Below are 21198 nucleotides of genomic sequence, written 5' to 3'. Positions count from 1 at the left end.
CCATCTGTTTGTTCTCTGCATTTGAAACTCTTTTTTGATTTCTCTTTTTTTTCACCTTGTTTATTTATTTTGTTTCTTAAATTCCATGTATGAGTGAAATCATACGTTATTTATGTTTCTCTAACTGGCTTCTTTTGCTTAGCATTATACTACCTAGATCCATTCATGTTGTTGCAAATGGCAAGATTTCATTCTTTTTTTTATAGCTGAATATTCCATTGTATATGTAAGCCACATTTCCTTTATCCATTCATCTACTAATGGACAATTCTGTCACTTCCATAGTTTGGCTTTTGTAAATGATGCTGCAATAAACATAGGGATGCATATATCCTTTCAAATTAATGTTCTCATGTTCTTTGGGTAAATACCCAGTAGTGTGATTTGTGGATTATAGGTAGTTTTATTTGTAGTTTTTTGAGGAACCTCCATACTGTTTTGCACAGTGGCTGCACCAGTTTGTATTCCCAACAGAAGAATTTGTAAGGGCTAGTATGAGGATACTGAGGGAAGGTTTATCAATGAGCTGTATAAGCACAGTAAGTTATTTCTTGAGTTTGCAAATGTGTTTCTCTGTGAGGCCATCTGTGTTTGCTAATTGTTACTCATCAGAAGTTAGGCTTCTCCAATCCCACAGAGACTGGGAGAAGGGATGCTGTCTTCCTTGATGATTATAATTCAGAAGGATCGTTCCCAGGTCCTTGAGAAAGACATTCTTGGGTTGTAAAACTGGCAAGAATCTTCTAAAAAGACATCCATATATTCCAAAGGTGCAACAAAAGAATTTATGATGACACGTTTTCTAAAGAACGTGTACTAAGAAAGGGGAAGTCAGGGCCTAAAGTCAGGAAGTTCTACCAATCTAAGTTTGGCCAAGCTTAGTTTTGCCAAGCTAAGTTTTGCCAGCCAAGGCTGGCTTGGTCAGGCTTCCAGAATCAGTTTTTGAAATAATATGACCTCTTTGAATCTGTTTTCTCATCTGTAAAATGAGGATGATAGAATAATGTTGTGAGGTTTAAATGAAATAATCCGTGTAATGTACATTAGCACCATATAACAGCAACTCCTGTTTTTATTGTTATTAAAAGAATCAACTCTTCCAATATTGTCATTTGAAAATGGGATGATGAGAACTCAGACAGATTGAATGATTTGTCTAAGGTCACACAACTTAGTATGTATTTTAGTGAGTAGCTTTATCCTTCAATCAACAAGTATAAATATTAGAAAATTAAAGATAAAACAGAGCCATAAGTAAAGGCAGAGTCATTAGTAGCTTGACTTTGTTTTGATTATTCTGGATTGGGTAATAGTCATTTAAGTATAGTTACTCACAAAATAGCTCTATGAAAATCAGTTTTTAATCCAAGTTGATCTTTCATTTAATTTGACACAAATTTTGTTCCAGACACTTTCTATTTAGCTATTTTACTATAATTTAATTTCATAAATAAAAGCTTAACATCACACTCTGTAATGAGTTTTTTAAAAATTTTGTGCCAGTGTCCTTAGGTTTCAGCAAACTTCTTCCAGGACCAGTTGGGAGTGGGGTGAGAGGCAGATAGGCACAGGAAGAAGGACTTTCAGCTTTTGTCTGTTTTAGGTTGTTTCTGATTTTGTGAGAGATTTCATTACAGCAATGGCAAAAGTTTGAAAACCACCAAATCCTAGTGGATAGTTAAAATCTCAGAACGAAGAGAAAACACAGTTTCTCCTCATAAGAGAAAACACAAATATGGCAATAATAGTAACATCAAGTAAAATAAAACAAAGCAAAAAAACCACCATTAGTGATAGATTTGGGGATTCCAAGGGAAAAAGTAATTTTCATTTTCCTCAGAAACTTTCATACCCACTGCAATTTCCTTCCACTGGATTTCAGTAAGTCTTGTCAAATGCTAGGGAAGAACGAAACATTCAGTAACTGACGTTGGGCAGAAGTGCTATTATACAGTCTTCTGCGGGAAGGCATGGGCCAGTGGAGAGGAGATTTGCAGTTGAGGTTTAATGTCTTCTTTATTATTTGGAAAAGTTACTTTACAAATTACTTGTGAAATTTCTTCCAAGGTGTTTTTACAACCCCTCCAACAATAAATCTGAATTTGAATGTATATTCACAGAGGGGTGATTTTCCTGCCTTAAAGGATGGGTTGAGGATTAAGTGAGATAACAAAGTGTGTTCCACTTCTGTATAGTAGATACTCGAACTAGGTAAACAGTAGGTACTAGTATTACTATTTTTGGTGATGGCGGTGGGCAGAATTCAATAGAATGAGGTTAGGAAATGGAGAGAACTACATATGAAAACATAAATTTATAAGGATAACAATCACAAACACCAAGCTGAGGGACCGAGGTTTCTCATTGACTACCATACCCACAGGGCTGGTGTGGAGATGAGGCCCTTGAAGTTATGTTGAGTGGATTAAGATTTCCTTGAAAAGAAACTGCCTCTGTAAAGTAACATGAGATACTCTAAGTCTCTATTTTATAGATGAGGAAACAGACTCAGAGTTCAAGTGGCTGGCTTGCCGAAGGTCACAGCTGCTGGATAGGAGAGTAAGATGCAGTGGGCAAGCTGAGCATTGGAGTAAGTCTGCATTCACATCTGGCTCTGGGCTTCTTAACTGCTTCTAAGATTGTCTTAAATAAGTTAATTGATCTCTCCAGATCTGTTTTCTCAATTGTGCAATGGGGAAATAATACCTGCTTCATTAGATAATCATGAGCATAAAATGTGTTCACACGTATAATTAAATTTGTGCTTTGTATGTACTCAATACATTTTACTTTTCTCTGTCTGTGTACTCTATATCTCTTATTGAGAAGAGAGGATGGAAGTGGGAATTGTTTAAAAGAAATTTGGCTAAATTTTCAGATTTTTTACAACCTTTCCAGCTGACTTTTCCTCTCTCTAAGAATCTTAGGTTACCATAGCACATGGGGGATTGTTTAGTGCTGAGGAGTTACGGGTGAGATGAGGAGGATTTGGGGGTACAGAATTACTTGAGGACAATATTGTTTTCTTCTGTATGCTTGTTTTGAAAGTTTCCTTTGGTGGGTACTGATGAGTAGCATGATGAAGAGAGATAGTGGTTTCAAGGGGAACTTTCAGAGGAAGAAGGTAAGGTGTTGTTATGAAGTAGTATGGTGATTGTGTAAAGACACATAACAGACACTTACCTAAATTAGTGTCATTCCTTAAAGAGTAGACACCTGGGACCTCTATTGCTGTTGTCATAATTTAACATGACTCTATGGACATGAGCCACGACATGTTCTTTTTCTCAATGACCATTTGAGGTGGATTTAATTTATCCAAGATAGGTTCCATTCATTTGGAACCCAAATGAATCAATTTGGGCAACAGAATATTTTGTCAAAAACAAAAAGTGAATATAACATTGTTAATCGTCTTTTAAGTCTTTTACATTTGTTCTCTGAGGCAGTTCCTCCAATGCTTTGCATTCTTCTTTGTGGAAATAATTATACCAAGTGATAAATTTCCCAGATAAGTGGTTTAAAATTGTTTAAAAAGTTTAAAAAAGTGAGCAGTGACATCAGTGCTGTAGATATCTGCTGACAGAAACTAAATCACATTTACGTCTATCTACTTGATCCAATTCAAGTTCAGAAATTTTCTTTTCTTTCTTTGGTTACAACTCTCCAGCTTGTTTTTAAGTAAGCAATGTTAATTTTGGAGCCAGTTGGAATTTTTAATGTTATTGATAGGAATAATCTCTATTAAATACTCACCCAACAAATGTTAGTAAACCTGTTCTTACAAGCTCTTTTTAAAATTGCATAAAATTTCTTAGATTGTAAATATGTCTGTATTTTCTTGAATTTGAGAAGGAATTTTCTTAAATAACAAATTTTCCCCCTGAATTTTGTTTAGACAGAATATTGGTGAAAGCATTCTTTACCTGTGGGTGGAGAAAATAAGAGATGTTCTAATACAAAAATCTCAGATGACAGAACCAGGTAGGACTGAAACATGCTATTAATGCTCTTTTAACTTAATAGTAACTAAACCTCCATTTAGATATTCTAAATGAAATTTTTAATGAAAATCTATTCTGTTTTATGGTTTTTATGTGATAAAATACAAGTTTCTCTGTAAAGTTCATTTACTTATGTAATTATGGTTATTTCTTTCTATATGGTTTTAGCCTCTTTGGTTTCATCTTATACCCTTACAGACGTAGATTTTATGGTTAAGGAACTTGGGTCTAAAATTTATGCTTTCTTCGGCTTTTAAGGTAGTGTGAACCGTGTAACATTCTTCATGAATTATTGGAGTATATCAATTAGATAGTAACTTCAAATGAGTGAAGTGTTCATAGAAAAAGAACTTGGGAAAATTCACTGAACTGACATTTAGAATATAAAAATTTACTTTGAAAATATATTTTGAAATTGAGATTTTGATTTGCTCTATTATTCTTTTATTGAATCCTTATATGACAATGTGAAACTATTTCATATTTCATTGTCACCACTGATAGAATTGTTTTCAATCTGAGAAAGAGATTTTTAAAAAACAAACCAATTATTTAGGACTCTCTTAGCAAAATCAGTATACACTTAAAGTTGATAGTAGTATATACTTTTTCAGAAAATTTTACTATTTTTTACTGCTTCCATTAACATCTAAGAGATAAGATGGTCTGTCCATGTGATAGTTTATTTTGAAGTATTTTCTTTAACTTTCGTGATTCATGTTCTGATTTTGTAGCATTTTAGGGCACTGATAGGAAAAGTAGTCTCAAAACAGAATTGATTTTGGCCAATCTACCATTCTAGAGGGTAGGATAATTGCAAATATGGAATGTATACCAGTAAAAATTTAGGACTCCCAGAAAGTTTGGGATCACACAACTCTCAGGAAATTTTAAAAATTATAGATCTTAAAAGGATATTTTTCTCTTTTCCATCTATATCTACAATATAGGTTAACCACTCTCCAAATTTTAGAGTTACTGATTTTTGTTGTGTAATTTATAATTAGACTGCTTAGAAATTTTGTTTAGAATTTTGCTTATCAAAATTGTTTTTGTAGACTTCATACTAAAATGGAAGGTTTTTTAGTTCTGAAGAACTAAAAAGGCTGCAAGCTAGTGATCAAGGTATCTCATGAGAATTTTCCGCTCCAGGGCACCCACTTGACACGTAATTTATTTCGATTTTACTGTTAATCTTCAGTACGTATTTACTATTTCATAGTTTCTTTCTACTATAGAAATACTAAATTTTAAAAGATTAAATACAACTGTTTATAATTTTTAAAAATTCTGAACTTATTTTAGAGACAAATTGCAGAAATAGTACAAAGGACTCTTTTCTATCCCTCACACTGCTTCCCTTAGTAACATTTTACATAACCACAGTATCATTTCCAAGAATAGGATACTAACATTGCTATAATATTAACCAAACTAAAGAGCTTATTTGGGTTTCACTGATTTTTCTGCTAATGTCCTTTCTGCTGTTATAGGATGCTGTCCAGGATTCTACATTGCATTTAGCTGTTTTTTCTCCTTACTCTCTTCTGGTCTATAAATAGTTTATCAGTATTTCCTTGACTTTTATGACTTCTTATGACGTGACACTTGTGAAGAATATTGATTATTTTGTAGAATGTCCCTTAGTTTGGGTCTGTCCATTGTTTTCTCTTAGCTGGAGCAAGATTGGGCATTTTGGCAAGAATACCACAAAATGACATTGTGTCCTTCACAGTGCATATATCGAGGAACTCATGGTATCAATATGCTTTATTATTGGTGATGTTTACCTTGATTCTTTGGTTAGGGTGGTATCTGCCAAATGTTTCCGTAAAGTTATGGTATTAATCAGGGCTCTCCAGAGAACCTATAGGGTGTGTGTGTGTGTGTGTGTGTTCATAAAGACAGGGAGGGAGGGATGCAAGAGGGGGAGGGAGAAATTAGGACGAGAGGAGAGAGAGATTGGTTTATTTTAAGGAATTGACTCATGAGATTGTGGGGGCAATCTGCAAGGTAGTTGGGCAGGCTGGAGACCTAGGGAAGAACTCATATTGCAGCTCAAGTCTGAAGGCTGGCTGTCTGCTGGCAGAATTCCCTCTTCCTCTGGGGAGATTAGTTCTGTTTCTGTTAAGACCTTAACTGGATGAGGCAGTCTGCTTTACTCAAAGTTAACAGATTTTGAATGTGAATTGCATCCAAGAAATACCTTTATAGAAGCATCTAGAATAGTGTTTGAGCAAATAAATACTGGGTACTGTGGCCTAGCCAAGTTGACATATAAAATTAACCATCACAGTTACCATCTTTCCTCTAAGGACCTTGAAGGAGATACTTTGAGACTATGCTAATAATATCCTATTCCTCCTTAAACTTTCACACACTAATTTTAGTATCTGTTAGTGTGTCTTGTCAACAATATTTATTACTGTGGTGTTTGCCTAATGATGAGTCACATTTTCTTCTTTACTTCTTCATTGAATTGGAATTATGTTGTGAGGAAGAGATGTCTCTTTTTGATTACTTATTTATATCAATATGAATGCATGTATATTATTTTATTCCATGGGGTAAAATTCCATACTATCATTATTTTGTTGCTCAAATTATTTTAGGTTTCACCTTTAGTATCTCCTTCAGGTAAACTCTTGTATTCTTTTTATAAGTTTATAAGCTCATCTCTCCTTTTTTTTTTTTTTTTTAACTCTCTGCAATCATAAGATATTCCAGGCTCATCTTTTCTTTTCCTTGCTCCAACCTTGGTGTCAGCTACTTCTCATAAAAGTCCTGATTCCTTCTATTGAAGAATGGTGTTTAGAGATCAAGACCAACAAGTTTTTAAGTAGAATTCCTTACTCTCAGAGTTCACTTGATAATATCTCACTGATAATATCTACATAGGCCCTGATGTAAAGAAGAAAACTGAAGAGGAAGATGTAGAATGTGAAGATGATCTCATTTTAGCATGTCAGCCAGAAACTCCTGCTAAAGCATTGGATTTTGATATCAGTGAAAATCAAACAGGTATAATGTTACTAACTAGTTTCTTTAGAAAAGAGTCGGATAGCAGTATTATGTATTGTTTTTGAAATGGTGTAGAAATATAGTAAACTCTAACATGTTAAGAAATAGTTTCGGGCGCCTGGGTGGCTCAGTGGGTTAAGCCTCTGCCTTCGGCTCAGGTCATGATCTCAGGGTCTTGGGATCGAGTCCCGCGTTGGGCTCTCTCCTTGCCAGGGAGCCTGCTTTCTCCTCTCTCTCTCTGCCTGCCTATCTACCTACTTGTGATCTCTCTCTGTCAATAAATAAAATCTTAAAAAAAAAAAAAAAAAGAAATAGTTTCTAATTTGTGGAGAATTGAGTTATTTTTTTCCTGCCTGCCAGCCATTTTGGTGTTTGCTGGGTCTGTCAGAATGTTGAGAAAGAAAGAAATTTCTCCTTCCCTCCACCCTTTTTCTTTTTGTGACTTTCTAGCATTTTGAATTAATGATGGGAGAAACTGAAACTAAGAAAAGCTGTGTTAATGTTTTCAATTCACATCCTGTTTTTATATTTCTGTTTTGAAATTTTCAGCTGTCTCCTGATGTCACAGAGTTAATTTTTAGTCTGTGCTCACAAATATAAATGTAATAATTGAAAGTGCAACCACTGAATTAAAGCTAATAAAATGCCTTTAAGATTTTAGTTTTTGCTTAAGCAAATTTGTTCCATAATCTAGTAGTAGTCAGCTTATGAATAGATTGATGTGATAAATCAGCTCTATGTTGTGATCAGAAGGTATCTTACATTTTAGTATCTTAAAATTTTGAATAATAGCATCAGTTTTCTCAAGTCTTTTACAAAAACATGATAGATCAGAGGAAACATTCATTCTCATTGAAGGTAAGGTGTTTCCTATGCATTATACAGTAGGTTTTACTTATTTAACTAATTAATTTTCTATTTTTAAAAAGATTTTATTTATTTATTTGAGAAAAAGAGAGCATGAGCAGGGGGAGGGGCAGAATGGAGAAGTAGACTCCCCGTGAAACAGAGGGAGAGAGAGCAAGCAGAGAAACAGGGAGCCCAATAGAGGGCTCACTCCATCCTAAAACTCTGACATCAGCTGGTGAGCCACCCAGGCACCCCTACACAGGAGCTTTTAAATAATACTATGAGATTTTAAAGTTCTTGCATGATATTTCAGCACTAGCAAGGGGATACACAGGAAGAGAAAGAGTGGGGGAGAAGACCCAGGACTCCCACTCCTGCTTTAGTCTCACATTTTATTCATTGATGTATTTGTGGATTTGGCATGAGATTTCTTTTGGGAAACAGGATCCAGTATTAAAATAAAAAGAGTAAAAATCATAATCATGATAAGCAGTATCTGGTTCCTCAGTACTGCTCTAGTACAGTGGTCACAGTTCGTTCAAGAAGAGGACGCTCTCAGAAGAAAGGCAAAAGTCCTGCATAAACTTGGTTTCTTGTCCTAGTCCTGTCACAAACCAGTGTAGTGAGGTTGGACAAGCTGTTTAAAGCTGTGAAGAAATATTTGTACATGTGTTAGTTGAAGTAGTTCATTAATTGTAAGGCAAGCTGACTACGTAAGATTCAACAGATCAGTGAATAGAAATAGAAAATAACTTCAGTTCTTTTTCCTGAATAACTTTAGATCCTAAATGAGGCAGATGTAGCAGCCAGGATGGTAAGTTTCTCAATAGAGTGAAGAGTGGATTAGTGGTTCTTTTTTTTTTTTTTTTAAAGATTTTATTTATTTATTTGACAGACAGTAGGTAGAGAGGCAGGCAGAGAGAGAGAGGAAGAGAAGCAGGCTCCCTGCCATGCAGAGAGCCCGATGTGGGGCTTGATCCCAGGACCCTGGGCTCATGACCTGAGCCGAAGGCAGAGACTTTAACCCACTGAGCCAACCAGGTGCCCCTAAATTAGTGGTTCTTCAACTTATTTAAGAAGCAGAGTAACTCGAAATCATGATACTCCCTGCAATAGCAATTTGGTATATTCTTGATATAGTCAATCCTATGAAGTAGGAACAGCTTTATTAGTAAAAGATGTTACATTACAGCTATGCAAAATAAAGTCCTAGGTTTTCCAACAATTTATGCTACTGTAATAGCCCAGGATTTCAGTCCTAACCCACCTCTGGGTGACCTTGGCAGGTGAAAATCATTTTTAAGTCAAGTAGTCTAATCTTATTTATAATTATTTAGAAACTTTTTGCTTAAAATTATAATTTAATTATAATAGACAACTATTAATGGTTATAGGGGTTGATTTGCCATATAATTTATATCTCTTCCCCAGCTCCCTTCCCCACCCTCTGCCCATACCATTGTCAATTTTTCAGTATTTGAATGTGAGAATTTTAAAGATAAAATACAATTCTTTAAATTTATAGAAATAGAAGAATTACCTCCGATTGATCATGGCATTCCTATTACAGACCGAAGAAGTACTTTTCAGGCGCACTTGGCTCCAGTAGTTTGTCCCAAACAGGTAAAGTTACTGTGTCCAGCTCACTTTGATGTTGTTTTACCAAAGTAATTCAAGTAATGGTTTTGCAATAATATCCTTATTTTTGCTATTGCTTTTAGTTTTCATGTAAGGTAAAAATTTTTTGCTCATTTTCCTACCCCCAAGTTACTGGGAATCATGGAAGATTTGTTTCTGTTTGTCACCACTTTCAAAATTGTACCCAAATTCTAATTCGGGCTTAACCCTATCATGGATTTTCAAACAAGAAAAACCCATTGGGTGGAAAATTATGATGCTTAATGTCTTGTTAAAAAGAATTATTTGTTCTATTGTGTGGGAGTTCTGCAAAACCGCGTGGGTTCCATTGATGCCCAGGGAAGGGGACAGTGGACAGACTGGCTGATCAGAGTCTTTCTAACATGAATTCCTTTTCCTTTTCCTTTCTGCCTCCTGACCTTAGGTGACCTGGCTCCCACCCAAGGATATCAAATGGGAGACTTTTCAGTCACAAACTGTAACAACCTATAAAGTTAAATTAACAACAAAAGTGTCATTAATTAACATAGGTTTTAATCATTAGTCTCTTCCCTTTGGTCTCTAGTAGCTCCTCTACTGTAAGCTTTTCTAAGCCCCGACCTCCAGGGATATAGTTCTTTGTACCAGGCCTCACTTTCACTCTCTTCTGGTCTCTAGAAGAGGAAATTCTTCTCTGCATTAACTAGTGGTCAAGATAACAGCTTTTGGTGCAGGCTTCTGGCTCTTTGTCTCAGCAACTCTATTTTGTCCTGGGCTGTTGCCCAAAATCTTGTTGCTAGGGTCCTCATTAGACATTTTGTTCTGAATCTGTTCATCCTGGATCCTCTTTCTTTCTCTGATTATAATGACTTGGACTTACTGGATTATAATTTGTGAGAGCTTAAATAAATCTTAGATGTCATTCTCTACTTTATTGATCAGGAATCTGAGAACCTAAAATACTAAAAAACGATAAACAGAAGACTGCACAGTTTCTGACTCAAATTGATGTCTGTAGCTGCAGCTCAGTTTTCCCTGCCTCCAGGATTTCTTCTGTATTCTTGGCCCATTACCTTTCTGAAAGGTCTGGCCACATGTCACTATCCCCAACCCCGAGTCTTTGAGTATTTCCTTGTCTAAAAGGAAAAACCTGAACTTATTATATGAGGCCCTTTAGTATAGGATCCTAGCTTTATCAGTGATAACAATGTCTTCCTTAGTCTCATTCATACTCTAAACAGTTTCTACATAAAGATATTGGTCACTTCCAGAACCGTTCTCTTTTCTGTCCCTGGTAGGGTTACCAGATAAAATATAGGATACCTTTAAATTGGAATTTCAGATAAACATTACTGTACAGGACATACTACTAATAATAAAATTATTTGTGGTTTACCTGAAATTCCAATCTAACTGAGCATCCTTTATGTTTTATTTGCTAGATCTGATAGATTTGCACACACCGTGTCCTCTGAATGGAATGGCTTCTTCCTGCCCTACCCCTTCTTCTCTTTTGATGCAAAAGAGATTGCTCTCATCTTTCAGGACCTGGCTCGTGTCACTGCCTCTATAAACCTTAGATGACTCCCAGAGAGCATTTTGGTTTTATATTTGGGACATATCATTATTTTTTATCTGTCACATTGGATACATTAAACCCGGTAAATTTTCAGAGCTCATTTTTAAAAAATGGTCATATTTACTTTTAAAATTCTTTACATGGGTAAAAATTTTCATATATAAGTACCTATGACATGGTTAGTGCTCAAATATTTATTGATATTTGGTGCTAAAACATACCGGGTCTAGAGGCCAGCCTGACCCCTCTCCATCAGCTCCAGTAAAGCTTTGCCTGTTGTTTTGAAGGAAAAAAAAATACCAGGTCTATAATTTTTATACCAGTTAAGAGTACCAGTTTCTGCCTCTAAAATGAGGAGAAAGCTTTGGAAATGGCTTTTTCAGAGCATAGTGGATTCTTTAAATCACTGTTTCAGTACAAGAGTATTTATATCAATATACTGTAAGATACTTTTCTAGCATATATTTGTAAACCAAATAAAAAGTATACAGTAGTTTATTTATATTACTGCTGTTTTTAAGGTGAAAATGGTTCTTGCCAAATTGTATGAGAATAAGAAAATAGCTAGTGCCACCCACAACATCTATGCGTACCGGTGAGTGATCATCACAATATTAGGAATGTTCCATTTGTAAAAAATGGGGGAAACTGATGCATGATTTTTAAAAATAACAACTACTTTGGGGGATTTTTTTTTTCCTTTATAAAGCTAATGATCATATGTAGAATATTTGGAAGCTACAGAAGAGAAAAAAAAGAATTGGAGGGGAAATCAGCCATTTTCTGCCATTAAATGTAACTGATAATAATTTGATATATTTTGATGATATATTGTTACATTTTCTTTCTGTCTTCTATGCAAAGTTTTTTTCAGTGCATTACCCTACTATCCTTTTTCTTTCTTAACAAAACCATTTTTCCATGTTGTTAAAATTGCTTTATAAACATTATTATAATGGCTGTGTAGTATTTCTTTGAGGCTCTATACCATTATTTATTTAATCATTTACTTTTTGTTCAGTTTTTCATATTTTTTGCTGTTATGGAAAATAGTCCCGTGAACACCTTTTTTATTCATTTTAGATATTCAAGATAGGTTCTGGTTTGTTACTTCAGATTCTATTTTGAAATGAAATGGGCACATAATTTAAAAAGAAGAAAGAATGGATTCTTAGAAGTATAATTATCAAAAAATATGAGTGTTTTTGAAACGCTTGATACATACTGCCAATTTTTTTTTTCTTTTAAACCAATTTATACTCCCATTAGCAGTGAATCAAGTGTGCTTCTTTTTACTATATGCCTTTTAGTTTTGAATACTAAGATTTTATACAAATCTTTGCTGGTATGTTAGTAAAGAGAGGAAAGGCATATTTCTAAATATGCAGATTAATATAGACTTACAAGAACAGAATTCAGAACTGAAAAGAATCAGAATATAAACATAGAGACAGTGCAAATTTAAAATGTGATCAAGAATATTGGTAAGATCTAGGCTATCTGAAACTCAGGAAACTAAAAAAAAAAAATCTTTCACTTTGGATAGGTGAGTTTTTAATATTACTAAGTCACATTAGTTTACGTGCCAAAACTTAGAAAAGACTAGTTGTTATACAATTCCCTACTTACTGGAGTATTGGTGGACAGAATTTTGATGTTTTCTTTCTGGGTTAGGGTCATCAGTATAGAAATGAGTGATTAGAATGTGATTGCTCTCAGTGATTAGAATATGCTGTGGAGGTATTAATAGCCATTCATTCATTCATGCCATTTGTTTATTGAGTGCCTACTATATGCCAAATGCTTTACAGAAGTTAATTCTGACTATTTTAGCAACTCTGCCCCTGCAGAAAGCTTTACTTTTTCAAGATCACATGGTTGTTAAGGGGTAGACCTGAGTCTGAGAAACTGATTTCATTTCTCTAGTTTATGCCTACGCAGCTGTGTGGCTGCACCTTCAACAATAGCTGGCCATAATGTTGGTCTTAAATTATCAAAAAGTTAGATAATATGCTGGATATTCTATTTCAGTCCCCACAGTGTGGGGTTTTTAATTTCCTGTGAGTATTTTTATAGTTTTGCATATTAATAGATGGTGAGCTATCACTTCTCACAAATTTCAGCATGACTACGTGCAGTAGCCCCTCCAGCTCGCTCCTTTGTGACACTTGGGAATGAAAGCTGAGCTTGTCAGAATTGTGTGTCGCCCAAGAGTAAAGAGGCACAAAGTGGAGGCTTAAAGGACCCCACTGGAAATAAAATAAAGTACCTTTATTTGGTACATGGACTTTGCGTTGTGTATTTTGAATTTTTAGGATCCTTTTAAGGTGACTTCCTGGTTCTGGGGCTCTGGGGCTGTGTTCCTGCTTTGGAGTTAAGGGGCACTCTTCAGGCTGCTAGCGCTAGTGCTGGCACACACAACTGTGGGATACGGCATCATTCTTTCTGGCATGTGAGGAAAAAAGCGAAAATGTCCATGGGATTTCATTTTTTAAAAACCTAACAGTTTATAACTTCATAAGTTATGACTTATAACTTCAATTTTCTTCACTCGTTCCATAAAATTACAGTGTGATATTATAATTACAGTCCTAATATAAACCAACTGCTGACTCCTTTTTGCTTTATATTTGCCATGTAAAATGTTGTCTAGTAGTACTGTGTTTTCTTGGAACTCTAAATAATAACAGAGCCTGGTCATAGTAGGTGGGCAATAAATATTTATTGAGTGAATGAATGGAAAGATAGGTTGAAGGATGAACGAGTGAATGAATGAACATGATTGCTATAATAAATATGAATATATAATAAATAAATGAATATGTTTGCTGTAATTGACCTAGGTATATAGATATGGTAGTACCTGGCCTTTTATAGCGACAGCTGATAAGGTATTGTTGGTGCATTTGCCTTGTCCTAGATGGTATTATTTCGTAGGGGCCTAAGAATTCCATCTTAACTGGCACCGTTTTCTTTTTATATCTCACACTTACTTACCATGCTTATTCTGCTGCAGTGTAGCCCTACGTTATTATTCCAGACGCGAATTTTCTAGATAATTTAAATAAGTAAAAATACCATGATTTATCTCTGATACTGATAACCAACCAGGGGAAAAGTTACAGAGAGAATAAATCTTATAATTCTTAGAATAGGGAGGTTAGAGAAATGTTTGATGGCCAGAATAAGATGTGAGAAAGGTATAAAATGTTCATTTATGTTGATTTTGTCACCTCTGTCTTTTTTATATCCTTTTTGTCTCACTAGCTCTTAGGCTCTTTGAAGACAGGAGCTATTTATCTCTAAGCTATTTATCTCTTCTGTATCATTTCATAGTGCCTACTATGTATAAGGCTTCTATACAATAAGTTCTTAGTAAATGTTTCTCAGTAACTGCTCTCTGTAACCTTATAGCTTCAAGGTTAAATGAAGTGTCGATGTGTAAACTCACTTTCCCATAATCAGCATTTCTCGTTTAAAGGAGGCATCTTGATTCCTAGCCTTCCCAGATACAAACAATGAAATATACCAGATAATGAATAATCAGTGAAAATATGTCTAATTTATAGATGAATTTTTTTGACAAGTATGCTGCTTTTGGAAGTAAATTGATTGCAATAAGTATGACGGTGTAACTCTTAGTGCAGTATTTTGGGATTTCAAAGTGTAACACTGTTTTATGTATTTCTAGAATATATTGTGAGGATAAACAGACCTTCTTACAGGACTGTGAAGATGATGGGGAGACAGCAGCTGGTGGGCGTCTTCTGCATCTCATGGAGGTAAGTGTAAGTTAAACCCTGTTAGTACTGTTCTCCGCACCATAAAACTTTTCGATGAAACAGAACTCCATAAAGGGAATCAGTAAATCAGTTAGGCTGTGTAACGTGAAATTTATTTGGGTGAATTTGTAGTTAATTTTTAAATACCGATTGAGAGAAACTTTTAACCGCTTGATAACGGGCAGAAAGCACAGCGTTAGTAACAAGTGCTGTGCTTTGAAGCCCTGTCAGTCATAGACAATAGAAGATTATCTTCAGCTCTAGAGAAGTATCTTCTTTTTGTTTCTCAACAGTATCCTTCCTGTTTTCTCTCATCTGTCTCTGTGCAGTTCCTGTTAGTTGGGTGTTATTTGACCGTCCAGATAGACCCAGAATGCTTTTTTATTAAGTTGTCCATCTCACTACCTTATGTTTTAAGACATTTTCTTACCTGTCGTCCAAGATTTCCATTGAATTTTTAAAAATGTTTAGCAGTCATGTATTTAAGTTTTAAGAATTCTTTCTTCTTGGGGTGCCTGGTTGGCTCAGTCAGAAAAGCATGTGACTCTTGACTTTAGGGTCATGGGTTTGAGCCCCATGTTGGGTGTAGAGATTACTTATAAATAAATAAACATTAAAAAAAACTAAGAAATAAGAATTCATCTCTATTTTTCTTTTTTTATAGTGTAGTGTTTTGACCGTATGGATACAGTATCTTCTAAAATTTTTCTGAGTATGCTAGAGTTTCTTTTTTTTTTTTAAGATGTTCTCTCCCTTAAATTTTTCCTGATCCAGTTTAGTTTATCTTGTCATTTCTCTTTCATGCTGCTGGACTTTCTTTATCTCTATGGTAGTCATTGATTCTCTGTTATTTTTAAGAATAGATTTGGTTTTTTTCTTAAGGTAGTTGCTAAGTTTCTTCTGTTACTGTATATGGAGGTTTGTTTTCTAGACAGGCCATTCAGGGCACCTGGGTGGTCAGTCAGTTAAGTGTCTGCCTTTGGCTCAGTTTATGATCTCAGCATCCTGGGATCAAGCCCCGCATCAGGCTCTCTCCTTAGCGGGGAGTCTGCTTCTCCCTCTCCTTTTGCCTGCTGCTCTGCTTACTTGTGCTCTCTCTCTCTAATAAATAAAATCTTAAAAAAAAAAAAAAAAGGCCACTCCCTTGATAGGAAGGTACTCCCTTGTGTGGTCAGGCCTATAGATTGGTGGGCTTCAAGTTAAGAGCAGCATTGACAGGTGTCAAATTGAGGAAGACCTTGCTGGTGGGCACCAGCAATTATTCATGCAACCCTTCAAGTGGTTTGTTCAGAAGCAGGTTTTGGTGGTTGTTTGGCTTAGGGACAAGAGGCTGCTTACACTGAGCTATTCTGGTTGAATTCATGAAGAACTAGAATGCTACCTACATGATCTCCCCTTCACTCTACCAGGTTGCTCCCAAATTTGGAATTCGAGGACACTGTGGAGCAGTGTTTGCTTTCTAAATTCCCTTCTTATTCTAACATTCTGTGACCTGAATGTTAGGAATCTCACTCTGCTCACTTACGGGGTTTTGCCATTAAAGTCATGGGGAAATGTTATGTGCAATTTTGTATGCAGGTCATTTCATTCTCCTTTAAAACTTGAATTCATATGTATCTACGTGTGGATCTAATTATGCTTTTGAAAATAACAGATTTTGAATGTGAGAAATGTCATGGTGGTAGTATCACGCTGGTATGGAGGAATCCTACTAGGACCAGATCGCTTTAAACATATCAACAACTGTGCCAGAAACATACTAGTGGAGAGGAACTACACAAATTCACCGGTGAGTAGTTATTGAGATTATATAGAGAGTTTCTGACCACTGCCTATGAAAAAAAAAAAAGAAAAAATTAAGAATGAATCAAAATGTTTGAAGGATGCCTGCGTGGCTCAGTTGGTAAGCGTCTGCCTTCAGCTTAGGTCATGATCCCAGCCAGGGTCCTGGGATGGAGCCCCATGTCAGGCTGCCTGCTCAGCAGGGAGTCTGCTTCTCCCTCTCCCTCTGCCCCAACACCCTCCCATGCACATGCATGTTCTTTCTCGCTCTCTAATAAATGAATAAAATCTTTAAAAAAAAAAAAGAAAAGAAAGAATGTTTGTGGTGCATTGCAAAAACCTTTGAACTAGGAAATTGTGGGCTTAGGTTCTATTCAGAACAGTGTGACTAGCCTATTAGTTGTGTGAACTTGGGCAGATCACTTCATCTCTTAGAGCCTTAATTTCACAGATTCATACAGAGTTTTATAAAACCCTTAAAGACCAATTTTCACGCTCTAAAATTGAGGCCGGGAGAGGTTGTGTAGCTCATGCTACAATGAACTAGATGTTCTTTAACAGTGTGTAAAATTCTGATATTCCCTGTTAGTGTCAGAGCACTTTCCCTCTCCCCTGGCATGCATTGGAAGGCCTGCCTTTATACTTTGAATTTTTTTTGTTTTGTATTTTATAAGGAAGTTTATTTTAAGTTTGTTGCATTCCTTTGGAAAAGGAACAATGGATTAAATAACATCCAAATTATTCAAATGTAAATCTGTTAGATAAGTGAGTGTTTTCCTTGACTACCCTTGTTTATTTTGGAAATATTAAAATAGAATACAAGTGAAAGTGCCCTATAAAACAGGAAGATGATACAAATGGAAGTAATAATACTTTCATTCTTATACATATTCTATATGATTAGACTAAAGTTTCCTAAGCCAGTCTCTTCATATAAATGGGGAGATACTACATTGATATTTATGTCTTTTTTAGGAGGAATCATCTAAGGCTTTGGGAAAGAACAAAAAAGTAAGAAAAGACAAGAAGAGGAGTGAACATTAATACCTAAAATTATACGACAGGTTAATATGCCTATCACTGTTCACAAATTCCACAGTCACCAAGGAATATTGTGCAGAGAGGATCTTGAACTGCTCATTGTGGACACCAGCGCTATCTTTTCTTCTTTGGTTATATCATCTGCCAAAAATAGAGGTCTTGTGATATATTTATGTGTATTTCAGGCTGATTCAGAAGAATTAATTTGAACTTAATTGCCACTTCATCTAATTGAGGAAGGTAACAGTTGCCCAGGGCAGTACCTGAATTAACTGTCCATTTCAGTGCTTGTCAAGTGCCTTTGTTAGGTGGGGAAGAAATGTTTCGAGAGGAGTATAAATACCTGGTATCTTGTCGTCGGGATTCTCATTATGTTAAATGAATATTGCCTTTGACTGCTGTTTATGGCTTATTGGAATAGGAGCTCATGGCAGATTGATCTTGGAGAGTTTCTTCTTGTGATTTTGGTTCACAGTAAGTCACCTTTCATTTTATAGTGTTCATCATTGAGTAATGATTAAGCAAAAATCCAGGAGTATCCATCTGTAGTTATGTGCTGAAGTAGTAATTCAACTGCCAGATTTGTTTGCATAAGTGTTATGCTTCCATTTCTGTTGCATATTGGTGATTGTGAAATTTCGAAATGTGACTTTTCTAACCTCTACGTCTTTTGTTTAATTCTTGTAATGTAAAGCAGTAGATAGGGAGTGTCAGTAGTTTTCTCCCGTCCCTGAAATGTGTTAGTGTATTATTCTGTTTCTGTTTTTTTTTTTAACATCCTGGAAGTACCTTTCTCATGATCTTCATTGAGGAATTAGGACGATGCTACAAGCTCTGCCGCAGTTAATGGGGCGTTTATAGAAGGGGATAGAGGTGGGGAAAGCCACACTGGTGTGGGTGGCACGTCGTCCGGTGGTTATGTAAGTGTGACGCATGATTTCTTCTACATTCCAGCCATCTTTCTCAACTCCATGACTTTGCGGAGAAAAGGAACAAATGTTTTGACTGGAAAAAAGAAAATCCCTCTTTTTTTTCGTTATTACCAGATCTCCCTTTATATCAGTGTTTTATGTTCCTCCTTTCATCTGTGAGTTATGCCCTGTACCTCTACGCATCTAGACAATACAGTTATCTTTGAGATATAGCAGTAAGCTATTAGCTGTTCCACCTTGAGATATGACTGCAAACAGTTATTGAAAGTTATTAATTGATTGCAGATTTGTCTGGGATTCTCTTCCAAGGGCAGGGAACGGAAGTTCGGAGGCAACTTGGAATGGTGCTTGCATCATGGAGAGCATCACAGAAGAGCGGACAGATATTCTTTTTCTGTTCCCTTGCTGTCTTGCCTTTGAAAGGCCCAACATCCTTATTTGGTATTTTTAACAAAAATCTAGTAAATGGCTTTATACTAGGATGGATTCAGAAATAAAATCCAAATCATATTTGTTGTAAATATGTCTAATGTTGCCAGTGATTAGTAGTTATCAGAGGATGTCCTAGGTATATTTAGAACACTTACCTAAGATTCCACGAAAAATTAAGTAGCTCCTGTTAAGAAGTTGAAATCCATTAATTAACATTAACTTTACAATTTTGGCATGTCTGACCTGTGTATGTGCTGCCGAAGCGAGCACAGCATGTCTGACCTGTGAAAGAAGATGTGAAATAGGAAGAATTTGGTGCTGCTGAAAAATTGAGTTAATTTTTCCAAACACCAAATTTGAATTTCTTTCTTGCTGTTTCATCTCACAGTTATTTAGGTCTTTAGATAGAAGACCTTATATCTGTGATCTCATTTGCCGTTATTTAAAAAAAAGCCTTATTTTTGCTTCTTTCTACAAAATTATTAGTCACATTTTCCTGTTTAAAAAACCTAATATCCTTTGCCCAAAGGCAGTTAGCTAGTAGGGAGAGATCCCGAAGTCTCCAATTCTGAAATCTGAGTTACTTATATTTGTATTCAACCATTAAGGACCCCCAACTAATGATAGCATCTTTTCTCTGTTTAAAATTTCTCTCTATTAGAGGATTTTCAGATTCTCCAAACAATAATTTTCTATAGCCAGATCTATGCTATGGCATATTTTATAATATATAGTATTAGTTAAAAATATTCTCCATATGCCAGTATGTAAGAGCAAGTAGCATCTACTTTTTAAATGGGAAAAGCAGTATGATTTGGAGGTATGTATCATGAGACAGGATATATTTGAAAAGAATTATATCAAGCTAATCACACCTAAGAAAGACTAGCATGAAGCAGATACTGTTTGGAGGGCAGGTGAAATTTACTGGAAAAATTGTATAATCACTTCTAATTCTACTCTCTAGAGATAACCATTATTAACATTTGCTATGTACATCCTTCTATTTTTTTCCTACGCATGATTTTGTATATATAGCTATTTTTCTTTCCATAAAATGGTATTAAACTGTATATACTGTTTTGTATCCTGCATATTTCATATAGAAGTATATTGTTAACATTTTCCCATGTCAATAAATATTCTTCTATGGCTTAGTTTCTTATGGCTACATTGTATTCTCTCTTCTGGGTATATCATGATATACTAACTAGTCCCCTCATGTTTCCAATTTTTAAGTTTTTTCAAAATTTTCACTTAACTAACTGAAAAACTAAATCATGTGCAGATTTTTTTGGTATTTATCTCTGATTATTTTCTTAGGAAAAATTCCTAGAAATGGAATTTTCTGATCAAACATTTACACATTCCGTTTTGTTTTTTTTTAAGGTTTTATTTATTTAATCATGAGAGACAGAGAGAGATGCAGAGGGAGAAGCAGGCTCCCCACTGAGCAAGACTCAACCCCAGGATCCCAGGATCAGGACCTGAGGCAGATGCTTAACCATCTGAGCCATCCAGGCTCCCCATTTATACATTCTAATAGCTTGATTGGTTTGGCCAAACTGCTCTCCAAAAAAGGTACCGCCATTAGCGTTGTGTTAGAAGATTCTTGGGATATGGGAGATATGGGAAAATAGGGATTCTGGCAAATAAAACTACCACTATCTTTTTTCAAATTGATCTTTTTTTTGTTTTGAAATAATTATAGATTTCACTAGAAGTTGTAAAAATACTCTGCTTTCCCTGCTAGTAACATCTAACGTAACTATAGTGTGTTTATCAAAACCAAGAAATATATTCTGCCTGCAAGTTCTTTATTGGGTATGTGATTTGCAAATAATCCTCTCGCATTTTGTTGCTTGTCTTTTATTTCTCTCTCTCTCTCTTTTTTTGTCTTTTTATTCATTCCCTGACAGTGTTTTTCAAAGAGTAAAAGTGTTTAATTTTGAAGAGATGTAATCCACCTTTTTTTTGTTGTTAATCATGTTTCTGGTGTTACGGCTAAAGAAGTTACCTACCCCCAGGCCATGAAGATTTTCTCCTTCCTCTTTTTAAAGTTTAAGAGGTTTTTTTGTTTTGTTTTGTTTTTCATTTAGATCTATTACACATTTTTAGTTAATTTTTAATTAGATATAAGCTTTAATTTGCAGTTAATT

At 35.3% G+C, this 21198-nt stretch overlaps 1 protein-coding gene across 2 annotated transcripts in view; it reads left to right on the top strand.

Annotated features, from left to right (window-relative positions):
- Positions 1-20196, top strand: part of IMPACT (impact RWD domain protein) — a 29183-nt gene extending 8987 nt beyond the window's left edge. The window contains exons 5-11 of one of the 2 annotated variants that reach the window (XM_044243254.1): positions 3899-3984; positions 6903-7025; positions 9445-9497; positions 11592-11665; positions 14762-14852; positions 16507-16641; positions 17610-20196. In XM_044243254.1, the coding sequence (XP_044099189.1) occupies positions 3899-3984; positions 6903-7025; positions 9445-9497; positions 11592-11665; positions 14762-14852; positions 16507-16641; positions 17610-17678 (631 nt within the window). In that variant the 3' untranslated portion in view covers positions 17679-20196. Of the gene's footprint in view, positions 1-3898; positions 3985-6902; positions 7026-9399; positions 9498-11591; positions 11666-14761; positions 14853-16506; positions 16642-17609 lie in introns of both variants that reach the window. The other variant, XM_044243253.1, reaches the window with a different exon arrangement.
- The last annotated feature ends 1002 nt before the right edge of the window (positions 20197-21198 follow it).

This window comes from Neovison vison, chromosome 3 (genome assembly GCF_020171115.1).
Source record: "Neovison vison isolate M4711 chromosome 3, ASM_NN_V1, whole genome shotgun sequence".
Lineage (NCBI taxonomy): Eukaryota > Metazoa > Chordata > Mammalia > Carnivora > Mustelidae > Neogale > Neogale vison.
This window is presented reverse-complemented; position numbering and strand designations above follow the sequence as displayed.